Source organism: Gastrolobium bilobum, unplaced genomic scaffold (genome assembly GCF_033153095.1).
Source record: "Gastrolobium bilobum isolate Gb01-03AN ecotype WA unplaced genomic scaffold, APGP_CSIRO_Gbil_v1 utg18236, whole genome shotgun sequence".
Taxonomy (NCBI): domain Eukaryota; kingdom Viridiplantae; phylum Streptophyta; class Magnoliopsida; order Fabales; family Fabaceae; genus Gastrolobium; species Gastrolobium bilobum.
Window position 1 is genome coordinate 4906 of NW_026897813.1, and position 24184 is coordinate 29089.

The 24184-nt window shown below is 31.1% G+C and overlaps 3 protein-coding genes across 4 annotated transcripts; 1 reads left to right on the forward strand and 2 right to left on the reverse strand.

Annotated features, from left to right (window-relative positions):
• Positions 1 to 1222: 1222 nt before the first annotated feature.
• LOC133310536 (uncharacterized) lies at positions 1223 to 2290 on the reverse strand. The gene has a single exon (XM_061511472.1). It carries the CDS (start codon positions 2288 to 2290, stop codon positions 1223 to 1225), a length of 1068 nt encoding a protein of 355 aa, XP_061367456.1.
• A 2243-nt stretch (positions 2291 to 4533) lies between these two features.
• On the forward strand, positions 4534 to 5135 carry LOC133310533 (probable protein phosphatase 2C 80). Its single transcript, XM_061511468.1, has 3 exons — positions 4534 to 4627; positions 4722 to 4796; positions 4903 to 5135. Exons 1-3 carry the CDS (start codon positions 4534 to 4536, stop codon positions 5133 to 5135), a joined length of 402 nt encoding a protein of 133 aa, XP_061367452.1.
• Positions 5136 to 7440: 2305 nt separating this feature from the next.
• On the reverse strand, positions 7441 to 12417 carry LOC133310535 (probable inositol transporter 2). Of its 2 annotated transcripts, none has more exons than XM_061511471.1 (6): positions 12185 to 12417; positions 11977 to 12047; positions 9531 to 9866; positions 9186 to 9293; positions 8617 to 9075; positions 7441 to 8101 (listed from the first exon to the last, which is right to left on the reverse strand). In XM_061511471.1, exons 1-6 carry the CDS (start codon positions 12315 to 12317, stop codon positions 7688 to 7690), a joined length of 1521 nt encoding a protein of 506 aa, XP_061367455.1. In that variant the 5' UTR covers positions 12318 to 12417; the 3' UTR covers positions 7441 to 7687. The 2 variants fall into 2 exon arrangements, with proteins under 2 accessions (XP_061367455.1, XP_061367454.1); XM_061511470.1 differs by having other exon boundaries at positions 7441 to 8182; positions 8479 to 9075; positions 12185 to 12413.
• Positions 12418 to 24184: the final 11767 nt, after the last annotated feature.

Here is a 24184-nt window from a genome sequence, read left to right on the forward strand (position 1 = left end):
CTGACACGTTTTTTCGACACGCAGTCAACTTTTTTCAACACGCGGTCAACGTTCCGACACGCTCCGACACGTGTATTAAATATAAATTATATTAAATATATTAAAAATTTTATTTAATATCAAAACGTGTCCCAACGTGTCAAAATATGATATTTTTTAGAATTAACGTGTGAGCGTGTCGTGTCGTGTCCCGTATCGGTGTCGGTGCATCATAGCTTACAGGTAAGACATTTTTGAATGAAGTTTTACCGATAAGTCATAATACAATTTATACAAAAAAAAGTTTGTCAATATAATCATCTTCTTTTGTATATTAAAAAATTACTTATTAGTATAAATAAATAAATAAAATATGTTTGGGGTTACTTAAAATCCGGCCCACAACTCGACTCAGGCCTAAATTAATTGGCCAATATTTAGATTCTAGAAATAAGACTCAAAGGGAGGTTATTTTATTTTATTTTCTTTAAAAGTAAAAATTTAGTCCAATATATTTTAAAAGAGGAGTTAATGCTTTTTGGGTATTCAATTTTACGAGTATATTTTAAAAATAAAAATAAAAATCCTACTCATCTAGACTGGTTGAGAATTGAGATTTTAATTCCTTCACATTCTAAATCTTTCATGTGAATTTATAAATAGAAAGTAAGTTTAATTAATTGAGGAGATAACTCAATAAAGAAGTATGAATTTGGAGCAAAAATAATTTATGTATAACTGATGCATAACATTGGCTTTACTTACTTGTATTTTATTTTATATTTTTTTTTGGAGATAACAGGAAATTAAAATCAAAAACAAGAGAAAACTAAGCACATATCCTAGACAAGTGGATACCAATGGTGTCAGTATATAGACTCTCTAGACATCCCGAAAGAGGTTCGTTGAAAACTTGAACTGCCCAAGAAAAATTGTAAGAATAATAGGCTAGAAAGTCAGTCACTCTGTTTCCCTCGCGGTGAATATGGAAAATATGGACTTGCCAACATATTTATAACATGTTCTTAATTCGCTGAACCAAAATAGCAGAAGGATGGTCACTCTGAAACCCATTTGATATAAGCTATTGGGCTGAGAGAGAATCACCCTCCAACCATACTGAAGAGAGTCTTTGTTAACTAACACGTGTATTACACATGTTATGTGATTAGTTAGTTAGACCCTTCCCTTATACACGTGTACTGTAATTAGTCTGTTAGTGAATCGGTTCTAAGTTTGTTAATTAGTTAGTGTTTTTCTTTGTCTCAACCTGTGCAATATCACCAATCTGATCAGTAGGTTCACCTATAGCTGCATTGGCCTTGTGTGCAACATTTCTTTGCCTATAACCAGGTGGATATCCATGCTTTTCAAAGCATGTTTCCACAGTATGACTAGTCTTCCCACAGTAAGTGCAAAGCCTTGATACTCTGCCACGTCCACCAGAAAAACCACGTCCACCAGAGAGACCGCGTCCTCTGCCGCGAAATTGCAAATGTCCTCTATCAGGAGCTCGTTCAACAGAATTCATGAATACCTTTGAGGTATCTTGATTAGGAATAACAGCTTCCATCTGTAGCTGTCTCTCTTGTTGAACAACAAGAGAAAAGACTCGATTAATTGAAGGTAGTGGATCCATAAGCATGATCTGTGACCTCACATGTGAATATTGTTCACTGAGGCTTTTAAGAAACCTAATGGAATAGTCCCTTTCTCTGATGTTCTTTACCTCCAATCCAATAGAACAACACGGATTTACACATTTGCATGTAGGTGTTGGTTGCAATGCTTCCAACTCGTCCCAAAGGATCTTAAGCTGAGTAAAATAATCTGAAATCGAACTATCTTCTTGATGCATTCGATATATGTCCTCTTGCAGATCTGATATTCTAAATATATCTGACTGCGAGAATCTCTCCTTCAAATCTCTCCACACATCATATGCTCTTTCCATCCACAGTATCGACTGAGAGATGGAGCTTGTGATTGAACGATGCAACCATGACAGAACCATGGTGTTGCATCTCTCCCAACCTGGAAAACGTGAATCTGATGGATCTGGAGCCAAGATCTTCCCATTCACAAACGACAATTTGTTCTTCGAGACTAAGGCCATAGTCATCGCCCTTGCCCAGCCGTGATAATTTTTTTCATTCAGAGGAGAGGAAACCAAAACGAGTGATGGATTTTCACTCGGATGTAAAAAATAAGGACTACCTGGATCTAATAGATCGAACAAGCTTGCACTGGTTCCATTGCATGTTCGTGTAGAATCGCCATTGGCAAGAGTAGCATCTGCTACAGGTTCCATTGCATATACGGAACTCTGATTCGCCGTTATTAAACAGGATCTCAAAAGGAAAAACAGACCAGAAGAAAATCAAAGAGAACGAAGGCGAATATCAGAGCTCCGTGAAGGGCTTTGATACCATAATAGAATACGGAAGCGAATGAAGTATAGGCATGAACCTCATATTTCAGAAGAAAGGAAAAATGAATCGATACAATTTCATTAAGAGCTACATCACAATATATATACTGGTCCAAGTCAAGCAAGAAAAACACTAACTAATTAACAAACTTAGAACCGATTCACTAACAGACTAATTACAGTACACGTGTATAAGGGAAAGGTCTAACTAACTAATCACATAACATGTGTAATACACGTGTTAGTTAACAAAGACTCTCTTCACATACTCTTCTAAATCCCTTGTCCCAAGCAAGATTCAATACTTTCAAGCAAGCCCACAATTCTACATGCAAGATAGTACCTGGACATAAATTTTTACAAAAGCCGATAACTCAAGCTCCTGATGGGTCTCGAATAACACCTCATGATGGCTTCACTTACTTGTATTTTGTTTTATATAATATAGTATAATAAGGTAAAAATATTTTTGTTTTAATTGTAGATTTTTTTTTCTTATTTTTATTTTTGTTGTAGAAAATTTTTTCTTTCACACTCACATAAAAATGAGTAGATCCCATTACAAAGAAAAAGAAATGAAATATTAGTGAGACTCACTCACTTTTACGTAAGTGTGGTGAAAAAAAAATTGTGCAATAAAAATAGAAACATTAAATCAAAATGTGTCGAATGATATCAATTTCAACAAATAAACTAATTCAAAAAAGTAATATGCAATTCTAATCAAACCAACTGTTTTATGTTTATAGTATCGGCACAAAGAAAAACAAGGAGAGAATCACAAAGTAAGGCTAAGATATTATCAATACGTTGTTCATAAGTAGACAAATCTGTTTATTTATCATCTGACGTTAAATGCAACAAAGGATTTTTTCTTTTCTCTCTTTTTTCGAACTATTGGGGTGCCTAACTAGCATCAAATAAATAAAGTATATAGGTGGGAAGAGAATTGGAGTTCGATTTCCATCAAATATATTTTTGGAGAGAGACAAAGAGTTTTACTCTGTAACTAAGTCTCGACTCAGATTATTTTTATAGTCGGTTCAAAGAGTCAAAACTTATTATGATCCCTAGGAGACCAACTCGCCTCTAAAAAATAATCAAAGTTGGTATACGAAAAAAGTATATTTTATTAATTTTCACTTTTTTAGGATTTATTTGCTTACAACTTATTTTATTAATTTATTTCTTATTCTAGTTATATATAATTTTTATTTACTTATTTTTTTTATTTTTAACGAATTTAATGTTTTTCCTGTAATAAGAAATAAAGATCTATATAATTTTAAATTTTGAGAAGAAAAATGCAGGAAATTTTGAAAAAAATTAATATTACAACAGAGAAACAAAAACAACTTCTATTTTTTTCCCAATCCAAGATTTCCAAGAAAAGTCATATCTTATATGTGACAGCGTCTTCAATTTAAAAAATAAATAAAATAAAACCCATTAAATTTAACTTCAACTGAATAATAACAACCTCACTAACATTATTATTATTTTTTGGTAGACACTCACTAACACTACTTTAAGTTAACACAGAAACAAGATTGAAATAAAACTCAACTTAAATTTCATTTAATCCAAATTAAAAAATTAATTTTAAGCCCAATGAAGGAAATTGGTTTCCTATATAAAAAAAATAAAAATTACTAACCTAATAATTAATAAGAGTCAAATTATTAATTAAACATGAGGAGAGTTTAAATTATTATAGGTTCGCTTTTTGTCATGTCACATGACAATGACAAGATCATTTTCTTGCACACACAAGTGTGATTTTCACGCTTAAAAAAAAAAAGTCAAATCAAAATCAGGATACGACACCGTATACTCAAGATTAGTTGCCGGAGGACGAAGAGTGTCATTTTCTTCCGACATGATTCTTATATTTCCCATTATTATATCCGTTTGAATTTAAGCCAGAATGTTTTTTATAGCCGTTTGTAGTTTGCAAACTTAGAAGCAAAGCAACGTAATTGCATTGCAGAGAAAAAAAACAGTTTCCCAAAGCGCGTAATCTCCCTTCACTTTCAGTTTGTAAAGAGCGGGTTTTGATCCTCTTCTTGTCTGTCTATCTTTGCTGCGTTTGTTTTTGTTTTCTCTGAATCGTTCGTTCAAAGATGATGAATGTGAAGAAGCGTCAAGCTCAAGAGGCACCTGTTTCATTGGAATGTGAAGAAGCGTCAAGCTCAAGAAGCACCGTGTTGGAGAAGAGTTTGAGAGCTTGAAGATGGTTGCGAGAGGTTATTACTATCCAAAGATAAATTTCATGAAGCCATTGGGAGAAGATGCCCACTTCATATGTGAGGAAAAGCAAATCATGGGGTTGCTGATGGTGTTGGTGGATGGGCTAGGAAAGGCATCGACGCTGGTGATTATGCCCGTGAGCTCATGAAGAATGTTACCGTTGCAATCAAAGAAGAAGCAAAAGACTCTGTTGACCCAAAAAGAGTCTTGAGTCATGCTTTCATGATTCATGAATACAAAAGCTAAAGGGTCATCCACTGCATCCATTGTTAGTCTTCAGAAAAATGTCTTGCATGGTGTCAATGTTGGTGACAGTGGCTTGATGTTGTTCAGAAACAACACAATGTTGTTTCAGTCCCCCATTCAGCAGCGCAAATTCAACACTCCGTTTCAATTGGGGAATGCTGTGAGGAGTGATCGTCCAGACTTTGCCGTGGAGTATCAGGTTCATGTTGAGAGCCATGGGATGTTCTAGTTTTAGGAACTGATGGTGTTTTTGACAATATGTATCCCTTTGAGATTGAATCGGTTCTCAAAGATATGACTGAAGAAGGCAGATTAATGGATGTACAAGAATGTGCTAAGGTAATTGCATCGATGGCTTGGCGCCTTTCCATGAGCAAACTTGGAGGCCCTTCTGCAGATGCTTGTAAGAAGGTAGGAGTTAATCACAAAGGTGGAAAGATGGATGATATCACAGTTCTAGTTGCTCATATAATTGTATGAAAGTTGTTTACTTTTGAAAACTCGGTTATCCGTGTTATTGAATGAATTGGGTTTTCACAATTGTCACTCTCTTAATTAGTTGTTTTTTATGTTTATGTGGTTTTAGATTATTCAAATTTACCTTATTATTCTGGTTGAATGTGTATTCGCAGTTGAATGTTTCTGGGTATTCGCAAACTTTCTGGAATTTTTTCTTTCTTGTTCTTGATTCATCAAATGGTTTATTTGTTAGTGTTTACTTTAATTCTGACCATTGTGCAAGTTCAATGCATGTTTTGCTTCCAATCTTAAGCTCCATATTTGTTCAGCAACTTGTACTATCTCTGCACTTACATATACATATACCTACTTTCAATGTGATGGAGATATCACACACCGCTTCTCACTTTTTATTCCCTCTTAGTCTTCAGTCAACATGCAGGATATGTAGACATAATGCATTTTTTCTTTTTAAATTATAATTGAAAATCTTGATTAGGTAACAGATATTGAATTTTGCTGTTTGTTCCTCTTCTTATAGTAAACCTCTTCTTACAAATTGAACAAGTGCAAGTAGGATTGCTTTTTTCCTTCCAAATCAATCGTTAATCCATCCACCAACTGAAGCCCCAATGATTGCTCCTGCGAGAGCCATACTCATTATGGCTTCCTGTTTTATGAACATCAAGTTTTCATAATTGTTATGATGAAATAAGCAGAACAGTTTAACATTCTCTTATTTATCTGTCACTTAATAGTTTTAACTGATAGTGTATGTTTCAGAACAAAAAAAGGAACCTACAAGTGACATGAGACTTCTGATACAGGGGAAAAACACAAAGTTCTGTAACTTAAATTTGTTTCTTTTTTCTTCCTTGTGAAATGAAAAATCAACAAAAAAAAGTTGTTAAAGAATCAGATATCGATGGGATCTTCTAGCTCTTGTTATATCACATTTATGTACCAATTGTTGCAACTAAGTTGTAAGTTGGTAATATCAATTTTAAAATTCACACAAATAGATAAAAAGATTTTCACATTAAAAAAAAATGTGATTTAGAGGAGATCATATTTCCATCTTGCTCTTTCTTGTATCATAAGTTTTTGAGCATGAGAATATATACCATAGTCCATATATGTTACCTCTGCCAATTGCTGCCATTGGTGGTCTATTTTAAACAAAATCTAAAACCATCTTTGAATGCCGAAAGCGAGTCAAAATTTGAGCTTAGAGTTGGAGAGCGTAATGCCCATTTTACAAATCTAACAAAGATTTTATCTCTTAGTTATGATGACTTGCTTTACTATTTGAAACCATGCATTTTGTACTTTGGTATATATCAAGAGGACTATTCCATTAGTCGTAAGAGTTTAACTCAGACAATGGATAGCTGAAGGGTTTGTTAAAACTGATGAGAGAAGAACTTCAGAGCAAGTTGCAAAGGAGTATTTGTCAGAGTTAATTCATAGAAGTCTAGTTCATGTTTCGAAAGTTGGCTTTGATGGGAAAGTTCAAAGACGTCAAGTTCATGATTTATTGCATGAAATGATCATTAGAAAAATGAAGGATCTAAATTTTTGCCATGTTGTACATGAATCAATCACTTGCAGATGGAATAACTATACGCCTATCTGTTGCTGCTATTTCCAACAATTTGTCGAAGAGCACTAGCAACTCACACATTCGTGCTATTCATGTTTTTGAAAAAGGTGAATTGCCTGAGCCTTTCATTGGTAGATTATCTTCAAAGTGTAGAATTTTGAAAGTACTTAACCTAGCTCAGTTTAATAACCTAGTTCATACTGACAATAAACACCAACATATTCAGTTAAGCTTTCTGACAAAATGGTTTTAAATATCTAGCATTATTTTTTTTTCCTTTACCAGTCTTATTGACGCGTTCCTAACATAATGCCCTTAGAGTGCCAAACATAATTTTAAAGTAGTTGTAATTCCTTTTTCTGAATTGTGTGTGTGTTGCAGTAAGCATATGTTTCCTCTTGTTATTTTTACTTGATTCTGGTTGTCTCCACAAATTGAAGATTACTGACACGGAAATGGTAATCATCTGGTAATTTCCTTTCTTGAAATCTGAGATCCATAAATGGTACTGTAATTTTGTGGATTCCACATACTAACTTGGTTCACCAAACAGCATACACAAATACCCAAATTTTAAAATTTTTAATATAAATTTTAAAGATAATGTAATATATCTATAATGCTAATCTAACATGCGACATCTTACTCTTCTAACATTATTGTCCAATCCCATAGTTCCCTACTATCTATACATTAATACCATGATACAACTCATTGACTCAAACTGATTGAGTCTTTTGTTTCAGTACTTCACCAGAGTCAGAACTTCTTTGCCAAAACTTAAAGTTAAGAGATCTTCTTTCAAGCATGTTCTCCACTTCCTCCATTGGAAGTCCTTTGGTTTCTGGCACAAAAATAATGACAAAGATAATGGCTGCAATGGTGATGAATATAAATATCATGAATGTGAATGAAGTCCCAATAGCATCTGTCAAGGATAGGAAGGACTGTGCAACAATGAGATTTGAAACCCAATTTGAGGTAGATGCCATTCCTCCACAGATTCCTCTGTACCTCAAGGGATAGATCTCTGAGTTAACAACCCATGGAACAGTTCCCATCCCTGGCGAGAAGAATAAGATGTAGAGTGCAAGGCCAATTATTGCAAGCCATCCATATTTGCTAGGACATCCCTTAGTGTACCATAGTCTGTGTTCCTTTTGGCATTGATCTTCTGTTGTGTCATTGGAGATTAAGCATGCCCCAGGTAAGAGCTGCAAAATAATTGGTAATTGTGTTAGAAATTAGGAAAAAAGCAAGCCTAGAACAGTGGTAAAGCTGTCTTTTGTGACTGAAAAGTGGTAAAGCTGCCCTCACCCTCACTCTTACTAGTCGGGGTTTAATAGGGACTTATTTTGTTTTAGAACTTAGATTAAGAATAAAATATGATGACCATATTCCTTAATTGATGCAATAATGATTAGTAGTTTAGTACCATATGCTAAATGGAGACTAGTACCAATGTATATGAAATATGGGAATGGGAAAACCTTTTGAAGGACTCGTTTACCTTATTAGATGCAGAAGCACAAAAGCCACACTCTGAAGAAGCTTTGAGGCATTTCGTGCAATCCCATTCAGCAGGGTTCAAAGCTGTTCTATAATCAGGACATGTGTTATTGAAGTGAGAGGTTTCAATTGTGCTAACCATTGGGGAGTGACTTGTAGTTTGATTGAACACAACAGTTAAAACAACAAGGGAGACTACAACACCAGACAAACTGAATAGCAGAAGCTTCTTCCTCCCAGTTTTATCAATAAAATATATGCTCAAAATAGAACCAAATGCATTTAGCCCAGCTGTGACAAGTGACAGAAGTAGTGCTACACGATTGGATGCAAAACCAGCTAATTGAACAATGGCAGGGCTGTAGTACATTATAGTATTGATACCAACAAATTGTTGGAAGATTTGAAGCCCCATTCCTGCATATAAACCTCTTCTTACAGTTTTGGTTTTCAGCAGCTTCAGTATGCTGATCTTATCTGAAGCTGAAGCTTCCTTGATTTCCATTTCAATTGATTCCTTCAATGCATTAATTTCATCTTCAACATCCTGGGGAGGGTAAATCTTCCTTAAAATTTCTATAGCTTCTTCTTCTTTTCCCTGGTATTTAACATAAAAGCCAATAAAGAAAGGCAAGTTAAGACACACATTTTGAAAATATTAAAAATTAGATTACATGCACTATTTTAAAAAAGTGATAATAATGGAACCTTTCGAAATAGCCAACGAGGTGATTCTGGGAGCATAAGCATGAGTACGATTTGCGTCAAAGCTGGTGCTGCTGCAACTCCTAACATCCACCTCCATGTTCCTGGTGCCTGAACAAATGATATCAAACAACAGCAAAGTTATAAAACTCTAGTTTGTATTAAAAAAAAAGAAAAAATCTAGACAATGCAATTAGAATTTAAAAGAAGCTTAATCATTAATGAACCATTGGTATATATGTTTATTAAAATAGACAAAGCATATGCAATGGTCACTAGCATATTTTACGTCACAATGTTGATGAAAATAGCTAAAGAGGTTGAACAAGTGAAGCATAATTTACCCACATTTGTGAAGGCCAAGTTGATAAGGTAAGAAAGGAATTGTCCACCAGTGATAAGAAATCCATTGAGACTAACTAGTGCTCCTCGAACTCTAGTTGGAGATGCTTCTGAGATGTATAAAGGGGATGCCATTGAAGCCATTCCAACACCAAGTCCAACAAAAACTCTACCAACAATGAGAATAGCTGGATTTGTAGCAGCAGCCATGATAACAGAACCAATAAAGAAGAGGGTATCTGCAAGTATGATTCCTTTTTTCCTTCCAAATCGATCGTTAATCCATCCACCCACTGAGGCTCCAATGATTGCTCCTGCTAATGCCGTACTCACTATGGCTTCCTGTTTTATGAACATCAAATTTTTCATAATTGTTATGATGCAATATTTTAGCATAACAGTTTAACATTCTCTTATTTATCTGTCACTTAATAGTTTTAACTGATAGTGTATGTTTCAGAACAAAAAAAGAACCTACAAGTGACATGAAACTTCTGCTATAGGGGAAAATTTGTTTCTGTTTTCTTCCTCGTGAAATGAAAAATTCAACAAAAAAAGTTATTAAGGAATCATATTTCGATGCTACCTTCTAGCTCTTGTTATATCACATTTGTGTACCCATTTTTGCAACTAAGTGTTATGTTGGTGACATCATATTTAAAAATCACACAAATAGATATATAAAAGAATTTTACATTGGAAACAAAATGATTTAGATGTGTTCATATCGCCATCTTGGTCTTTCTTGTATGAAATTTTTTTTAGCATGAGAATATATACTGTGTACGTTTTCTTTATTGAGACGATCAACTTTAGATTCATAGTCACAGAAACAAGGAGGAAAAAAATTGAAATTACTTCTATAACATAATATTTCTTACCAAATTTTAAAAATAAATGAAAAAAAAACAAATTATGATTATTGGGTAAGAAAAAACTTGGGAGATGAAAAAGTTATACCATTATGAGCTTGTGAATATTTAAACTTTAATCAAAGTTTATAATGGTTTATAAAAGAATTGTTGACAGCAATAGCCTAACCTAATTGATGTTAAATGCTATAAATGTGTCCTTTGGATTTGTCTACGAGCATATTTAGCACAAAAATATGTTATTTATTTAAATACTTCTTTTCCTTTTATGGAATGATGCAGATTTCAAGTTAAAATTAGTCACAATCATGCTTAATGGTGAGAACTATGGGACCACTATCTGTCAAATTTCAAGTTGTAAGAAGTTAGGGACCCACACACACTTACTTTATAGTGTGGGAATCGAGAATTTCCCAAATTCATAATAGTCACAAAAATGAAAATAACAAATCATTTTTTTTTAACTACAAATGCAGTCTATCAATAGTTTTTATTTGGTTGTGATATAATAAAATATAAATATTTTCATAAAATATTCATGTTAGCTACGATATTTTAATTTGTTAATCCTTAGTTACTAGCCGTTAATTTGTTAATCCTTAGTTACTAGCCGTATTTACTAGTTCAATTGCAATTTTTTAATTATTCAATTTTTAGATGTTTTTCACACCCTTTTGAGATTAAGATTATCCTCTTTTTTGGGTAATGTTTACCCTCACCGTAAACTTTTAATTACAAAAACAGTCTTTGATATTTGCCATTAACATGCGCCATTTACATGCCTAAAGTCTAACACATTACTATGTTATGATACTCTACATACATATAATTTAAGAGTTTTGTTGAGGAGTACTATTTTAAAAGCAGTAATTAAGATCTTTACCCCAAAAAAAAAGCAGTAGTTAAGAAACATTTGATATTTGATATTAAATATTTTAGTTATTTAAAAAATTAAACTTAATTGATTTTTATATTTCTAATGTAATAAATGCTTTAATTTTTATTGATGATGCTTTTTACTTCTGTTTCTTTAGCAAGAGTAATATTTAACAAATCTCTAGCTTAAATGCATGTCTTTTTTTTTTAAAAAAAATTTGTTTTACATTAATTTAACTATATATGCGTAATAATGTGAAATCGGACATGATAATATTTAAAAAAATAAAAAAATAAAGCTGAAAAAGCTCAATCATTGCCTTTTTTCTTTTATAAAGAATTATGTCTGAACAAACTTATGGAGCATCGAGTATAATTTATATTGTTAAAAACTTTAGTCATAGTTGCAAATGAATAAATTATGTGAGAAGTTATTTGCTTGAATAGCCATTATTTTTCTTCCTGGGAATCAGCTCTATATTTTAAATTAAGGTTATGTTTTCCAAAGAAACAAAAATTGAGAAAATTATCAACGAAAGGCTGGGTGCATGGTTATGACTTATGACTGTAACTGTACCATAATGATTGTAGTAACTAGTAAGTGGCGTTAACGTCCAATAAAAAATGAACAAATTTTGCAAGAAAAAAAAAAGAAAAATTATGGAAAAGTGATAATTGTTTTGTGGACTCTTCATGAACATTACCTGCAGCCAAGTCTCTCTATCCACAGCTTTGAAATCATTTCTGATATACAAAAGAGCCCCAGATATCACTCCTGCACATACCCTTTCATTCATCAACTCCAACACTACCACTACTTTGGTTGTTTATATGATAATTTATAAACCTAGAGAGAGAAAAAAAAAAGGAGGTATTTCAAGTCATAGATATTATGATGAAAGTCTTAATTACCAGTGTCATAACCAAAGAGAAACCCTCCAATTCCAGCAGAGAAAGCAAGGCAAAGAACATAAGGGTTTTTCCATGATAGAGATAAGCATTCTCTGAAAGCAGAAACATCAGCTTCTGGTACTCCTCCTTCCATGTTCAGTAACACACTAGCATAAAAGCAGAGAAGACACTAAAGAGAGAAAAAGTTTCACAATGTTGAGTGTTGCTAGAAAATGCTGATAAGGGCGGTGAGATGAGTAACATATTTATAGATAGAGAGAGAGAGAGATTCAATTCGTAGACATGATGAGTTTGGACACATACGGAATCACCTAGACAATTTGGAATTTTCCATTAGTATGTAATCATTTTTAGACACCAATATAAAGAAAATGAAAATTGAATGATAAAATTGATAATATATAGATATATATATATATATATACATAGAAATGTGGGAATTATATAGGACAGAACAGGTATAAGTGTTATCTTTAATTTGCTTTCTTTTCTAACCGACCACGTATGCGAGAGTACAGTGCAAAGCCCAAACTTGGGGAAATTTTTAATGTGCACTGGGGGTATGATGGGCCTTTCATAAAATCATGACACTTGTATTAAAAAAATAAAATTTTCTTTTTTTCGTACAATTGCACAGGAAATGCTGGCTTTTCATTGGTTTGGCTCACCAAATTTGTTGTGTACCGGGTGCACTACAATTTCTCTCCAAACTTGGGTAGGCTTGGACGCCACGCATTATGTAATCGACCATGGTTAGTATGTTTTTTATAGGGATTAATAGTTTTGAAGTTAATACGAGAACAATGACCATTTTGTCACTCTTGTCCAAAAATAATATTACTAGACAATCACGCTAACAGTAAATTTTGTCAAAATGTCACGAGGCATATTTTGTTACACTGTTTAGCAAAATATGTGTGCAAATGATTCACTATACAGTGTAGTAAAATATATCACGTCAGAACCAAAAATGTCACGTGTCAAAATTGTAGAAATTTGCTACCCTATGTAGCGAATTTCTACAATTTTGACACATGGCATTTTTAGTTCTGAGCAGTCTGACGTGGCATATTTCGCTACACTGTGTAGCGAATTATTTGCACACATATTTCGCTACACAGTGTAGCGAAATATGCTACGTGGCATTTTGACAAAATTTACTGTTGGCGTGGCAGTCTGGTAATTTTTTTGGCCAACAGTGACACTTTGGTCACTGTTCCGTTAATATGTAGGAAACAATTTTATATTTTATTAAAAAATATTATAGTAAATACAACAGGTAGGAGTATTCAGAATTTAGTTGAGTTTAACTTATCTCAAACTTAATTTTAATATTTTAATCATGCCATTTTGTTTAATCATATTTGATACTGTAATAATTCAATTATAACTTGACAAGCACAACAAAATACATAAATTTAAATATCAATTATAACTTAATTGTAATAATGAATTTTTTATAATATATTTCACATTGAATTATATTAACTTAAATATATTGTCACGTCATTAATAAATGTTAATTTAAATCAAGATGTCATATAATATATTATTAATTTTTAAATTATTATGAGATTTATAATATTATATTTATTGTATTATATAAAACGTATGAATTAAATAAGTTTGATTTGATTGAAACTCAATCAGGTTATTAAGCGAGCCACACCTTAAACACCCTTAACAATAATTTGTAATACAGTTTATAATTATAGGGAAATACATCTATTATGTAACATGATGTAAGCTTCTTTTCCTACCCAAACAAATAGATGTGGGGTCCACAATTTTTTATTTTCTCTTTCCTCAACTCATTTTCTCTCTCTTCTTTTATGTTTGTGTAGGATCAAATAGTATTTTTTATGTAACATTGTATAAGTATAACCCATAATTATATCATTAGTTAGTAAGATAACATAGGAAAGAGATGCTAATAGGAACAACATTTAAAAAATAAAAATAAAAATATAAGAACTAAATTTAAGAGGTGATTAGGGAAAAAGTAAAAACAAGAGAAAGTTATAGGGACAAAATGTATAATATGCTTTAAAATATGAGAAAAGTGTTTATCCTTTTAAATGATACAATTTATATCCTTTCACTCACAAAAAAGTGGGACCCACATCTTTATTTTTTTTGTCAACTCTCTCTCATCCTTTATCTATCTCTTTCTCCCTCTTAAAATGACACAACTTTACTTAAACGACACACATTTTTTCCCTAAAATATCCCAGTTTAGCCTTTCATTTTCCAATTCTACATATTATATAACCGTATTTTTGAAGTTCATTATGCCCCTAAACACTATCACGCTGCTTCAGTTTTTTATTTTTTTAATCTTATATACAAATTCCGCACTTATGTTGTATGCAATAAAAAACTAAGTCCTAGATTAGCAACTTTAGTAAGCATTTTTTAGAAATCAATAAACTTTTTCAAATTGAATTCATCAGACATTTTGCTGAAAAAACCTCAGGCATGATGAAATGGATTGGCCATATTAATAATTACAAAAAAAATTAAAGATTTAATTATAAAACAAGACTCAATGGGAGGTAATTTTATTTCTTTTCTTTAAAAGCAAAAAATTTAGTCCAATATAATTTTAAAAACTCTTATAATAAAAAAGAATTTTTCTTATAATATTAATGAATAAAAAAATGAAAAACTGAATTCTCGCATAAGAGTTTTTTTTTAAAATATATATCAACTTTTTGAAATTCTTATTTTATTTTATAGTTTTATCCTTACTCTATTTATGATATATATATACATATATATATATATATATATATATATATATATATATATGGAAAAATGTGTGTTCTTTTAATGAACCCAAATTTAGATCATTTTAAAAGAGAGATAAACACAAAGAGCTGTGGATCCCATCGAGAAAAAAAAAAGTGTGGGTCTCACCTATTTTTGTCTGCTTCTCTCTTAAATATATACATATAAATATATATATATATATATATATATGGAAAAATATTTCTACAGCCACTTTAAATAAGCTTGTCTACAGCTAGTTCTTTTTAATTAAGTATGATCGATCATACTTTAAAATTATATTTTCTCTCTCCGCCACAGCAGCAAACAATGTCTGAGGAGAGAGAGAAAAAGAACAGCTTTATTGTTATAACTAAGTATAACTCGTCATACTTAGTTAAAAAGGATAGCTGTAGATAACCTTATCTAAAGTGGCTGTAGAAATAATTTTTCAATATATATATATATATATATATATATATATGGAGAGAGATCATTTGACTCAAGAGTAAGTCTTACTCTCCATCCTAACCGTTGATTTTCGTCCATCCAACGGTTATAATTTAGGAAGTTATATTAATTAATTAATTATTAATTATACTATTAATGACAACCGTTGATTTCCGTCCATCAACGGCTGGGATTTGGAGTAAGACTTAAAAGTCTTACTCTGGAGTCAAAAGAACCCTCCATATATATATATATATATATATATATATATATATATATATATATATATATATATATATATATATATATATATATATATCCTAATGATTTACCCAAAACTCTAAGAGTATCATCAAAATGTTATAGAATCACCGGATAATTTATAACATTATTTTTAAATTATTTTTTAATCTTTAACTTAAAAGCAGCTTTTAACTTAAAGAAAAGATGTGTCAAAGAGGCTTTTACATTTTATATTATCTTTGTTTGGACAATATTTTATAGTATTTAAAGATTGAATTTTTTTGTTTAAAAAAAAACAGCGTATATAAATTATGAGACATTAATTTAAAAATATACATCATAAAATAGTTCAAATCCAAAGCTGAATTAATCGGTTCGTTAGAACTTTGGAAACGGTTGATATCTACTTAAAAAAAAAAAATTCATTCCACGTAGTTGCCTTTCATATGAATTTAAACACATTCTTCTTCTCTCTCTTTTTTGGTAAATAATACATTATTCTTCTTTCGTACCTAAGATTCTTTGACCAAGTATTTAATTAAGGATTTTGCTTTCTATGGTTTTATGTGTTGTATATGCACACTTTTGACATATATAAAGCATCAAATTTCAATTTTCATCTCAGCTTATCGCAACCATATATATCGTTTGACCAGATCATGTTCTTTGTACTTCCTTTTATCTTCACAGGCAACAAAATTCCCAAGAAACCCCAACAAAGTGGGAAGTTCAATTAACATCACAGTTACAACAAGATAAATTAATCACATGGTTCTTGTTCCTTTAGAATTTTGAACAAAATTTGGTACGTGACATTTGAGTTATTTTTCCTCTTTTTCAAAAAAAATTGTGAAAAACTTTCAATTGTATATGAGACTATTCATTTTGCTCCCAAGAGATATGGAGTAATATATATATATATATATATATATATATATATATATATATATATATATCAATTTGAACTCATGAATTGATAAAATGGTAATTTATTGGGCCGTTTGGTTTGTACGCCGTCAATTTTATTTTATTTTTAAGGGAAAAAAAACTAAGGAGAAAGGAAATTATCACATTCCAACGTCAAAGAATGATACTCTGACTTATATTGATATTTATAGATGATAAATTGATAAATGATAAAATATTTAAATATTTAAAAAAAATATTTGTCATTTTAAATATAATAATATATTTTGATAATTTTTACTTGTCTTCTCCTGAATTTGTGATGAGAGAAAATATATAAACCCACCAAATAAGCATCAAAATATGATCATTTAATTTAAAATGACTCAAAGTTAAATTATTTAAAATGATTGAAAGTTGTATAAAATGTATATTTTAATCAAATATACTGTACAGTCTTGTCAATTAGTCAAAAGTCATATTCCGTATTTGCAGTCATTTAAGTTAGGTAAAAACAACAATAATGGGTTTTCCGAAAGAAAGAAAAACAACAATAATGGTGATGCTAGAATGCTAGTGATAGTCAATTCGCAATTGTGCTGCTGTTATTTTCGTAAACGCAACCTTTATCATAAAGATCTTCTGAAAATAAGTTATGCACGATAAAACATTGTTAAATTAATTTACGGGAAAAAGTGTGTTTATTTTAAAGGATATAAAGTTGTGTTATTTTAAATGGAAAAAGATATAAATAAAAGAGAAGAGAGAATGAACAAAAATATATAAAGATATGAGTCTCAACTCTTTGTGAAAATAAACAAATCGTATTATTTGAAAAGACAAATATTTTTCTCTTAATTTATATTTATTTAAGCTCTCATATGTTTTAAGCGCTTAGCTCAATAGCTTATCCAAAATATATATATATATATATATAAGTCGTCAATATGGTGTCGTAAGATATATGTATTCCAGCACATATGTATAAGACCTTTCTTAATTAGTTGATTAGAAAAGTGGGTATAGTTTACAGTAAAAATATTCAAAATAACGTGACTAAAGCAAAAAGCTAGAAATTCGACGTTGCCATTTCAAAGGGAGACGAAGTGAACAAAAAATAAAAACACACACACACACACAATATAGAATCTCAGTAAAATAAATCAAATGAAATCGATAACATCGCAGTGTGCCGTTTAATGGGGCTTCCCAGTTTGACAGTAATTTGATTCCAATTATCCACTTATCTTTGACGATTCAATTGGATAAAATTCAAATGCATGAGCAACCATGCGGATCCTATGAAGAGAAATAAATACACATAAGATAAATAAAAGTTCTTTTCTTTGACTGGACATGGGTTTATTTGACTAGATACTTTTTTTCGTAAATTAATTTTTTTTTAAACTTAAGTTGTTGTCATAAAGAGCTTATATCTTACACCTGTTTTCAACGTATATGATCGGCTAGAAATGTGCTGATTGAAGAAAAAGTGAACCGACTTGGTTTAAACGGTTCAATCTAAAAATAGTTCGGTTTAAAATCAATTCAATTCGATTCAAAAATGATTCGGTTACATTAGAGATGACTTGGTTCGATTTGAAACCTGTTCGAGTCGATCCTATTCTAAAAATAAAAGAAAAAATAAGAAATAAAAAAATAAAGTAAAAAAAATCAGTTCGGTTCGGTTTGAAAAAAGTTCGAATTTTGAACTAGTTCTTAAAAAATCGATTCGGTTCATGAATTCATTTTTAAAAATTGATTATTTTAAGTGCAGTTCAATTTGGTTCACGGTTCGATTCAATTTTTTGATTATTTTGCACGTCCCTATGATCTCCTATTCATCAATTTAAGAAATGTAACAATTATATATTCTTTTGAATTTTTACGAGAGAAATTACACAACAATTTATTTTAATAAATTCAGGTGATTTTATGAATACCTAATCTTATCGATTGAGACCACTTAAAATGATTTATAAATTGTTTGTTTGAACAATTTCATTAAAGAAATTAGATATTATACCTATTTTAACAATTTACTTCAACAATTAAATTAATAAATTTTTCTATCTTTATAAATGCTAGCTCAGCGAATTTTCTCTCTTCTAATATATGTTAACATCACGATTTTTTCTTATATATATCATCCTCATAAATATTTAATTTTATCATTTTTTTGAAAACTAATATTATAATATTCAATTATTTTAATAGAACATAATCAAGAGAGAAATATTAAATTTATTATTTTAAAAAATACAAGGATATTTTATAAGTTATCGTGTTCTTGTTGGGAAAGGGGGGTCCACGGTAGAGGGAGAACCATCATCAAATGGATTAAGCAAGAATCTTATCACTAGGAGTGTAAATGAGCAAGGCTTAGTCAAGCTTTAGCTTAAATGAGCTAGGCTTATATAAATTATTTCAAGCTTACCTTGTTAGTTTTATACAAGCCAAATCATAAGCTTGGCTTGGTTTGTTTTTCAAAAATACAAGGCCTTGTCTAACCTACCAAATCTTCAAAAACGACTCCATAAAATATAGATTAAGATTATTTTATTTCTTTTATATGTTTAACTTTATCGAAAAAATATTTGTCCTTTTAAAGGAGTTTATGTCATTTTAGATTAAATGACGTCGTTTTGGTGCATAATTGGTAATTTTTTACATTCTATCTCCTCAATAAAATTAGGAAAAGAAAGAAAGTGGAGGAGAAAGAATGTAAAAAAAATTTCAATTATGCATCAAAACGACGTCGTTTCATCTAAAATGACACAAAGTTATATTATTTAAAATGACAAATATTATTTTCTTAACTTAATGGAATATATTTCTTTTCTATGCACACATCAACCCAAAATATTAACAATTTAACTAAGGGTGTAAATAGGCTAGGGGGCCTATAGGGGCCTACGACCTAACCTATATTAGATCAGGCTTGACCTATTACAAATAATAAAATAGAACAAGTCTAGGCTTTACCATCGGTGAGAATATATCCTCAAAGTCTATGCATTTCTTCTAGTTGAATCCCTTCACAACAATTCAGGCTTTGTACCTTGACTTTGGGTTGTTCTTCTCTAATTTGAGTTTAAGAACACATTTGTTCTTTAGAGCACACCTACCTTTTGGTAACTCGGCCAAGCTAAAGGTGTGATTCTCATACAAAGATTGCATCTTGTCTTACATGGCTTTCTCTTATTCTTCCTTCTCATTATTTGTCATTGTTTCATCATAGCTTTGAGGTTCTCATTCTTCTACAATAATAGTGTACTCGTCAGCAAGATATCTGATAGAAGGACGTCTAACTCTGTTTAGCTGTCAAGTTGGAGGTTGTTGGTTGTCAAGTTTGGGCTAGTTTTGTTCTTCCTTAGCCATCTCATCTTGTTCTTGTGTCAATGGCTCGTCATTCCTATCACCGACATTCTCATCATTGACTTGTGTTGATTCTTCCCCTGATTATTCTTGAACATTGGAGGATAATATGTGGTCTGGTAAAAGACAACTTGAACTTTAGGCCTCTTGATTTCCTTAATGGTATGTTTCTCAAAGAACGTTGCATCTTAGCTTCTCATAATCTTCCTGTTAACAGGATCCTAAAGTTGATAGCCGAACTAGTCCTTTGGTGAGCAAAGATAGATACAATCTTTGGACTTAATATCCGATTTTACTCGTTCATCCTTTAGAATATGCACGAATGCTCTGCATCCAAATACCTTTAAATGCTCATACATTTCCTTTTTATACTCGTTCAAATTTTCTTTTGGGATTTCTCCTTCTAGAGGATTTGAGGGTGACAGGTTGATTACGTCTACTATAGTCTTTATGATTTCTCCCTAGAACGCCTTGGACAACTTGATATAAGATAACATATTATGCACTCATTCTTCAATTGTCTGGTTTATTCTTTTAGCGACATTGTTTAACTCTGGTGTCTTTGGAGGTGTATTCTCCAACATTATGCCAATTGTCTTGCATTTGTCTCAAATGGACCCCAATACTCTCCATTATTATTAGCTCAAATGACTTTCAATTTCTTCCTGATCTCTCTTTTTATTAGAGCTTGAAATTCCTTGAATGCTTGGAGAACCTGGACTTTGGTACTCAACAAAAATACCCACAATTTTCTAAAGTGAACATCAATAAAAGTGATAAAATAATATGCTTCTCATAGAGATCTTTCCGATATAGAATAGACATCAATGTGAGCTACGTCCAGAACACATGTTTTTCTTCTAGTCTAGTCAAGTCTCTTGAATAATACTAGCCATTTTAAGTGTTGTAAAACTCGGGCCAACTAGTTCAACCCAAAAACTGGTAAACAGGTCATGTAACTGGTCTAGGTAACACAATGGACCATACATGCAAAACAACCAGTATAACCCATGTAACTCGATTGGATTTTGTTAAAATTGGTGACCCTTTAGTTCATCGAGTCGGACCTATCTTAGTTGTTGATCGCATTAAGGCGAAGGGGTTCATCGGTCTAGTGGCGAAGTAACAAAAATGGAGAAAAGAAAACTAAGTTGGAATGACTAAAATCTACAACAACAAAAAAGAAACAAACACTATCTAAAGATGCCTTAGGCACTTGCTACTCTTCTTCAAGGGGACTGAGGATATGGTGAGGTCGGGAAATTCTATGAATCTAAGTACCAATACTAGTTTTACTTCAAGAACTAATTATTATGTGGATGGATAAAAATATAATCATGTATAATAGTGGTGATGACATGTGGTGTCTTAATTTTAGAAATTCATCATCAACAACACCTTTATTCTAAACTAGTTAGGGTGGCTGGCACATATAAACCCAAATGAAAAGTACTAAAGATAGAGAAAAATTAATATATAAATATATATATATATATATATATATATATATATATATATATATATATATATATATATATATATATATATATATGGAACAGAACCAACTTACACCGTTGTAAATATTTGGGTTTATGTGTGCCACCCATCCTAACTAGTTTGAAATAAAGGTTTTGTTGATGTTAAATTTCTAAAATTAAGATACCACATGTCACCACTACCACATGTTAAATTCCTAATTTCTAAATTGTTTTTGTAAAGAAAGTTTAAAGCAACACTTTATGTACAAGGTTATGAATCCGCTCATAATCTAGTTGCTTCCATAACAAGTTGCAAGCAATAGTTTTACCAATCATTTCCCCCCTAAATCTTACCAATCCTCCAAAAACAATTATGAGAATATACTCCAGTACATTCGTACATCATCATTTTTTTTATAATAGTGAATAAAAAAGACAATACTACCTGTAAAGAAGGCAAGCAAAATCACAGTGAAGGCCATCATCTCTAGATATTAACTTATATAAGAATGTCACACCTGCAATCAACCATCTCTTTTTAAGCCAGAATATAGAACCAAAGCTGAAAGCAAACCCTAATAAAAAAAAAGTCACACAGAAAGTAGGACAAGACTCATTATAACTCACATTGAGAAACAAAGAAAAAGCCTATAAGCTGAAAAATACCTTCTCGAGAAAAATATTCCTTCAATACATGCAAAAGCAACAAGTCTCTCCGCAAATGAAGTGGAACTGTGCCCATGCATTACAAGAAGTATTAGAAAGTAATATCTATGTTACCTTTAGAAGATATAAAAGTCATTCCCAAATTAAACCCGACTAGTGAGCCGAAGATATGAAGCAAAAAAATGAAAGCAACACAATAAAAAATACCAGATAACAGCAAAAATAATAGAAGCTAATACCTTGAAGGTTTATGATCACAATTCACAAAAGTGGGGTTTCAAGTTTGAACCAATGGCCTCACTCTGGTTCCTGCTAACAAATAAAGAGAAATAAGGACATTTGCCCAAAGAAGCTAATACCAGATAATTCGCAAAAATAATAGATACCAGATACGGTGGCCTTCTAACTAATATAAAACTTGAACCAAGAGACAAATAAGGACTTGCAACAAAAAAAGAGAAAAAAAAATCTATATTTAAAATGTTTATGTCCACACGTGCGGGCATTTGCCCACATGTGGGTACGCCAATGCATCTATATATAGTAATATTTTTCTTAAAAAAATATTAATATATTAGACAATTGAATATATATTATACTTTAAGACCGATTTGGCAATAAATTTATTACATTCTAAAAAACTTATAACCAATAGAAAATGGAGTATAAGCTCATCTTTTAATCCCTCCCATGCACAAGACAAATTTTGTTCATAACAAATTGATTTTTTCAATCTTATCCATATATCAACTTAAAATTTCGAACACTAGTCCATCTCATCCATTATCGAGACACCGTTAATGGACGTTTATTTGTTAACGTGCGAGTCCTGTCAAGCGAAACATCGTTACTTTGTTGCACAGTGAAGCTTCAGTTTTGTTTGGGAATGTGAGTGGGGTGGTTTTGCGTGGATGTAATTAATGAGGCAAAACAATGATGGATAAAAAAGTTATGGGATATATTTTACTAGAGTAAAGTGTGTGTTATTTTAAATGATATAAAGTTATATTATTTTAAAAGAGAGAAATAGATAGATAAAGGAGGAAAGAGAGTTAACAAAAAAAATAAAAGTATGGGTCCCACCTCTTTATAAGAGTAAAAAAATATAAGTTATATCATTTAAAAGGATAAACTTTTTTTTCATTTTACTATAGCAGTTTTTTTTTTTTTTTTTTTTTTTTTGTTTTTGTTTGGTTTCTTTCGTCGCTTTGCATGCATATGTCCTTGCAATTTCTAAAAGTGGTGGGTCTCAATATTCATTTATATAGAAATTCGGGGTCCAAAATGTAAATGCCCCCAAGACTATAGACAAACGAAAAAAAATAAAAGAATTGCTTGTTTGACCCGTGGCAGACTGACGTGTGTGCAAGTGCACACACAAATTTTTTTAAAAAAATATATATTTTTAGTCATTAACACAAATTACAGAACTCAATTTAATCTCTTAAAAAAAATCGATTCGTGATTCCTTTAAATTTCAAAATAGACTCATGTTAGTCCTTATGAGGGATTAATGTCGATCTTTTTGAATTTCAGAGGACCATAATTTTGATTATCTGAATCTATTTTTGAATTTTGAGGGATCACGAGTAGACTTTTTTTTTCCCTAAGAGATTAAATTGAAGCCCATAATTTTTGTTAAAGATCCAAAATGTTCTATTGTAACAGTTTAAATTGACTCTTGATTACTTTTTTTATACTTAGTTAAAGTTTTCTTTAAAAAAAATTCTTTATTCTTTTATTCTAAATGTGCAGATATTAAAAAAAAAATTTAGGGCCCACTCCAAATATTCTGAATGAATGAATACCTCACACTCCCACATCCCCTCCTTATATCCTATTATTTAGAATTATTCTAGAATAATTTCCATAACAAACTAACTAATTCACTAACTAATTTTGCATTGCTACTCTTGGGCCCACTAATCCTAGCCCATCAGACAATAAAATTAGATATTTTTTCAGTAGTTACGTTTTTTTTTTTTTTTTTGGTAATCAGTAGTTACAGTCTTTGTTTTGAAGAATTATACATCCAACTCATTAAAATTTATTATATATATATATATATATATATATATATATATATATATATATATATATAAACAAAAAA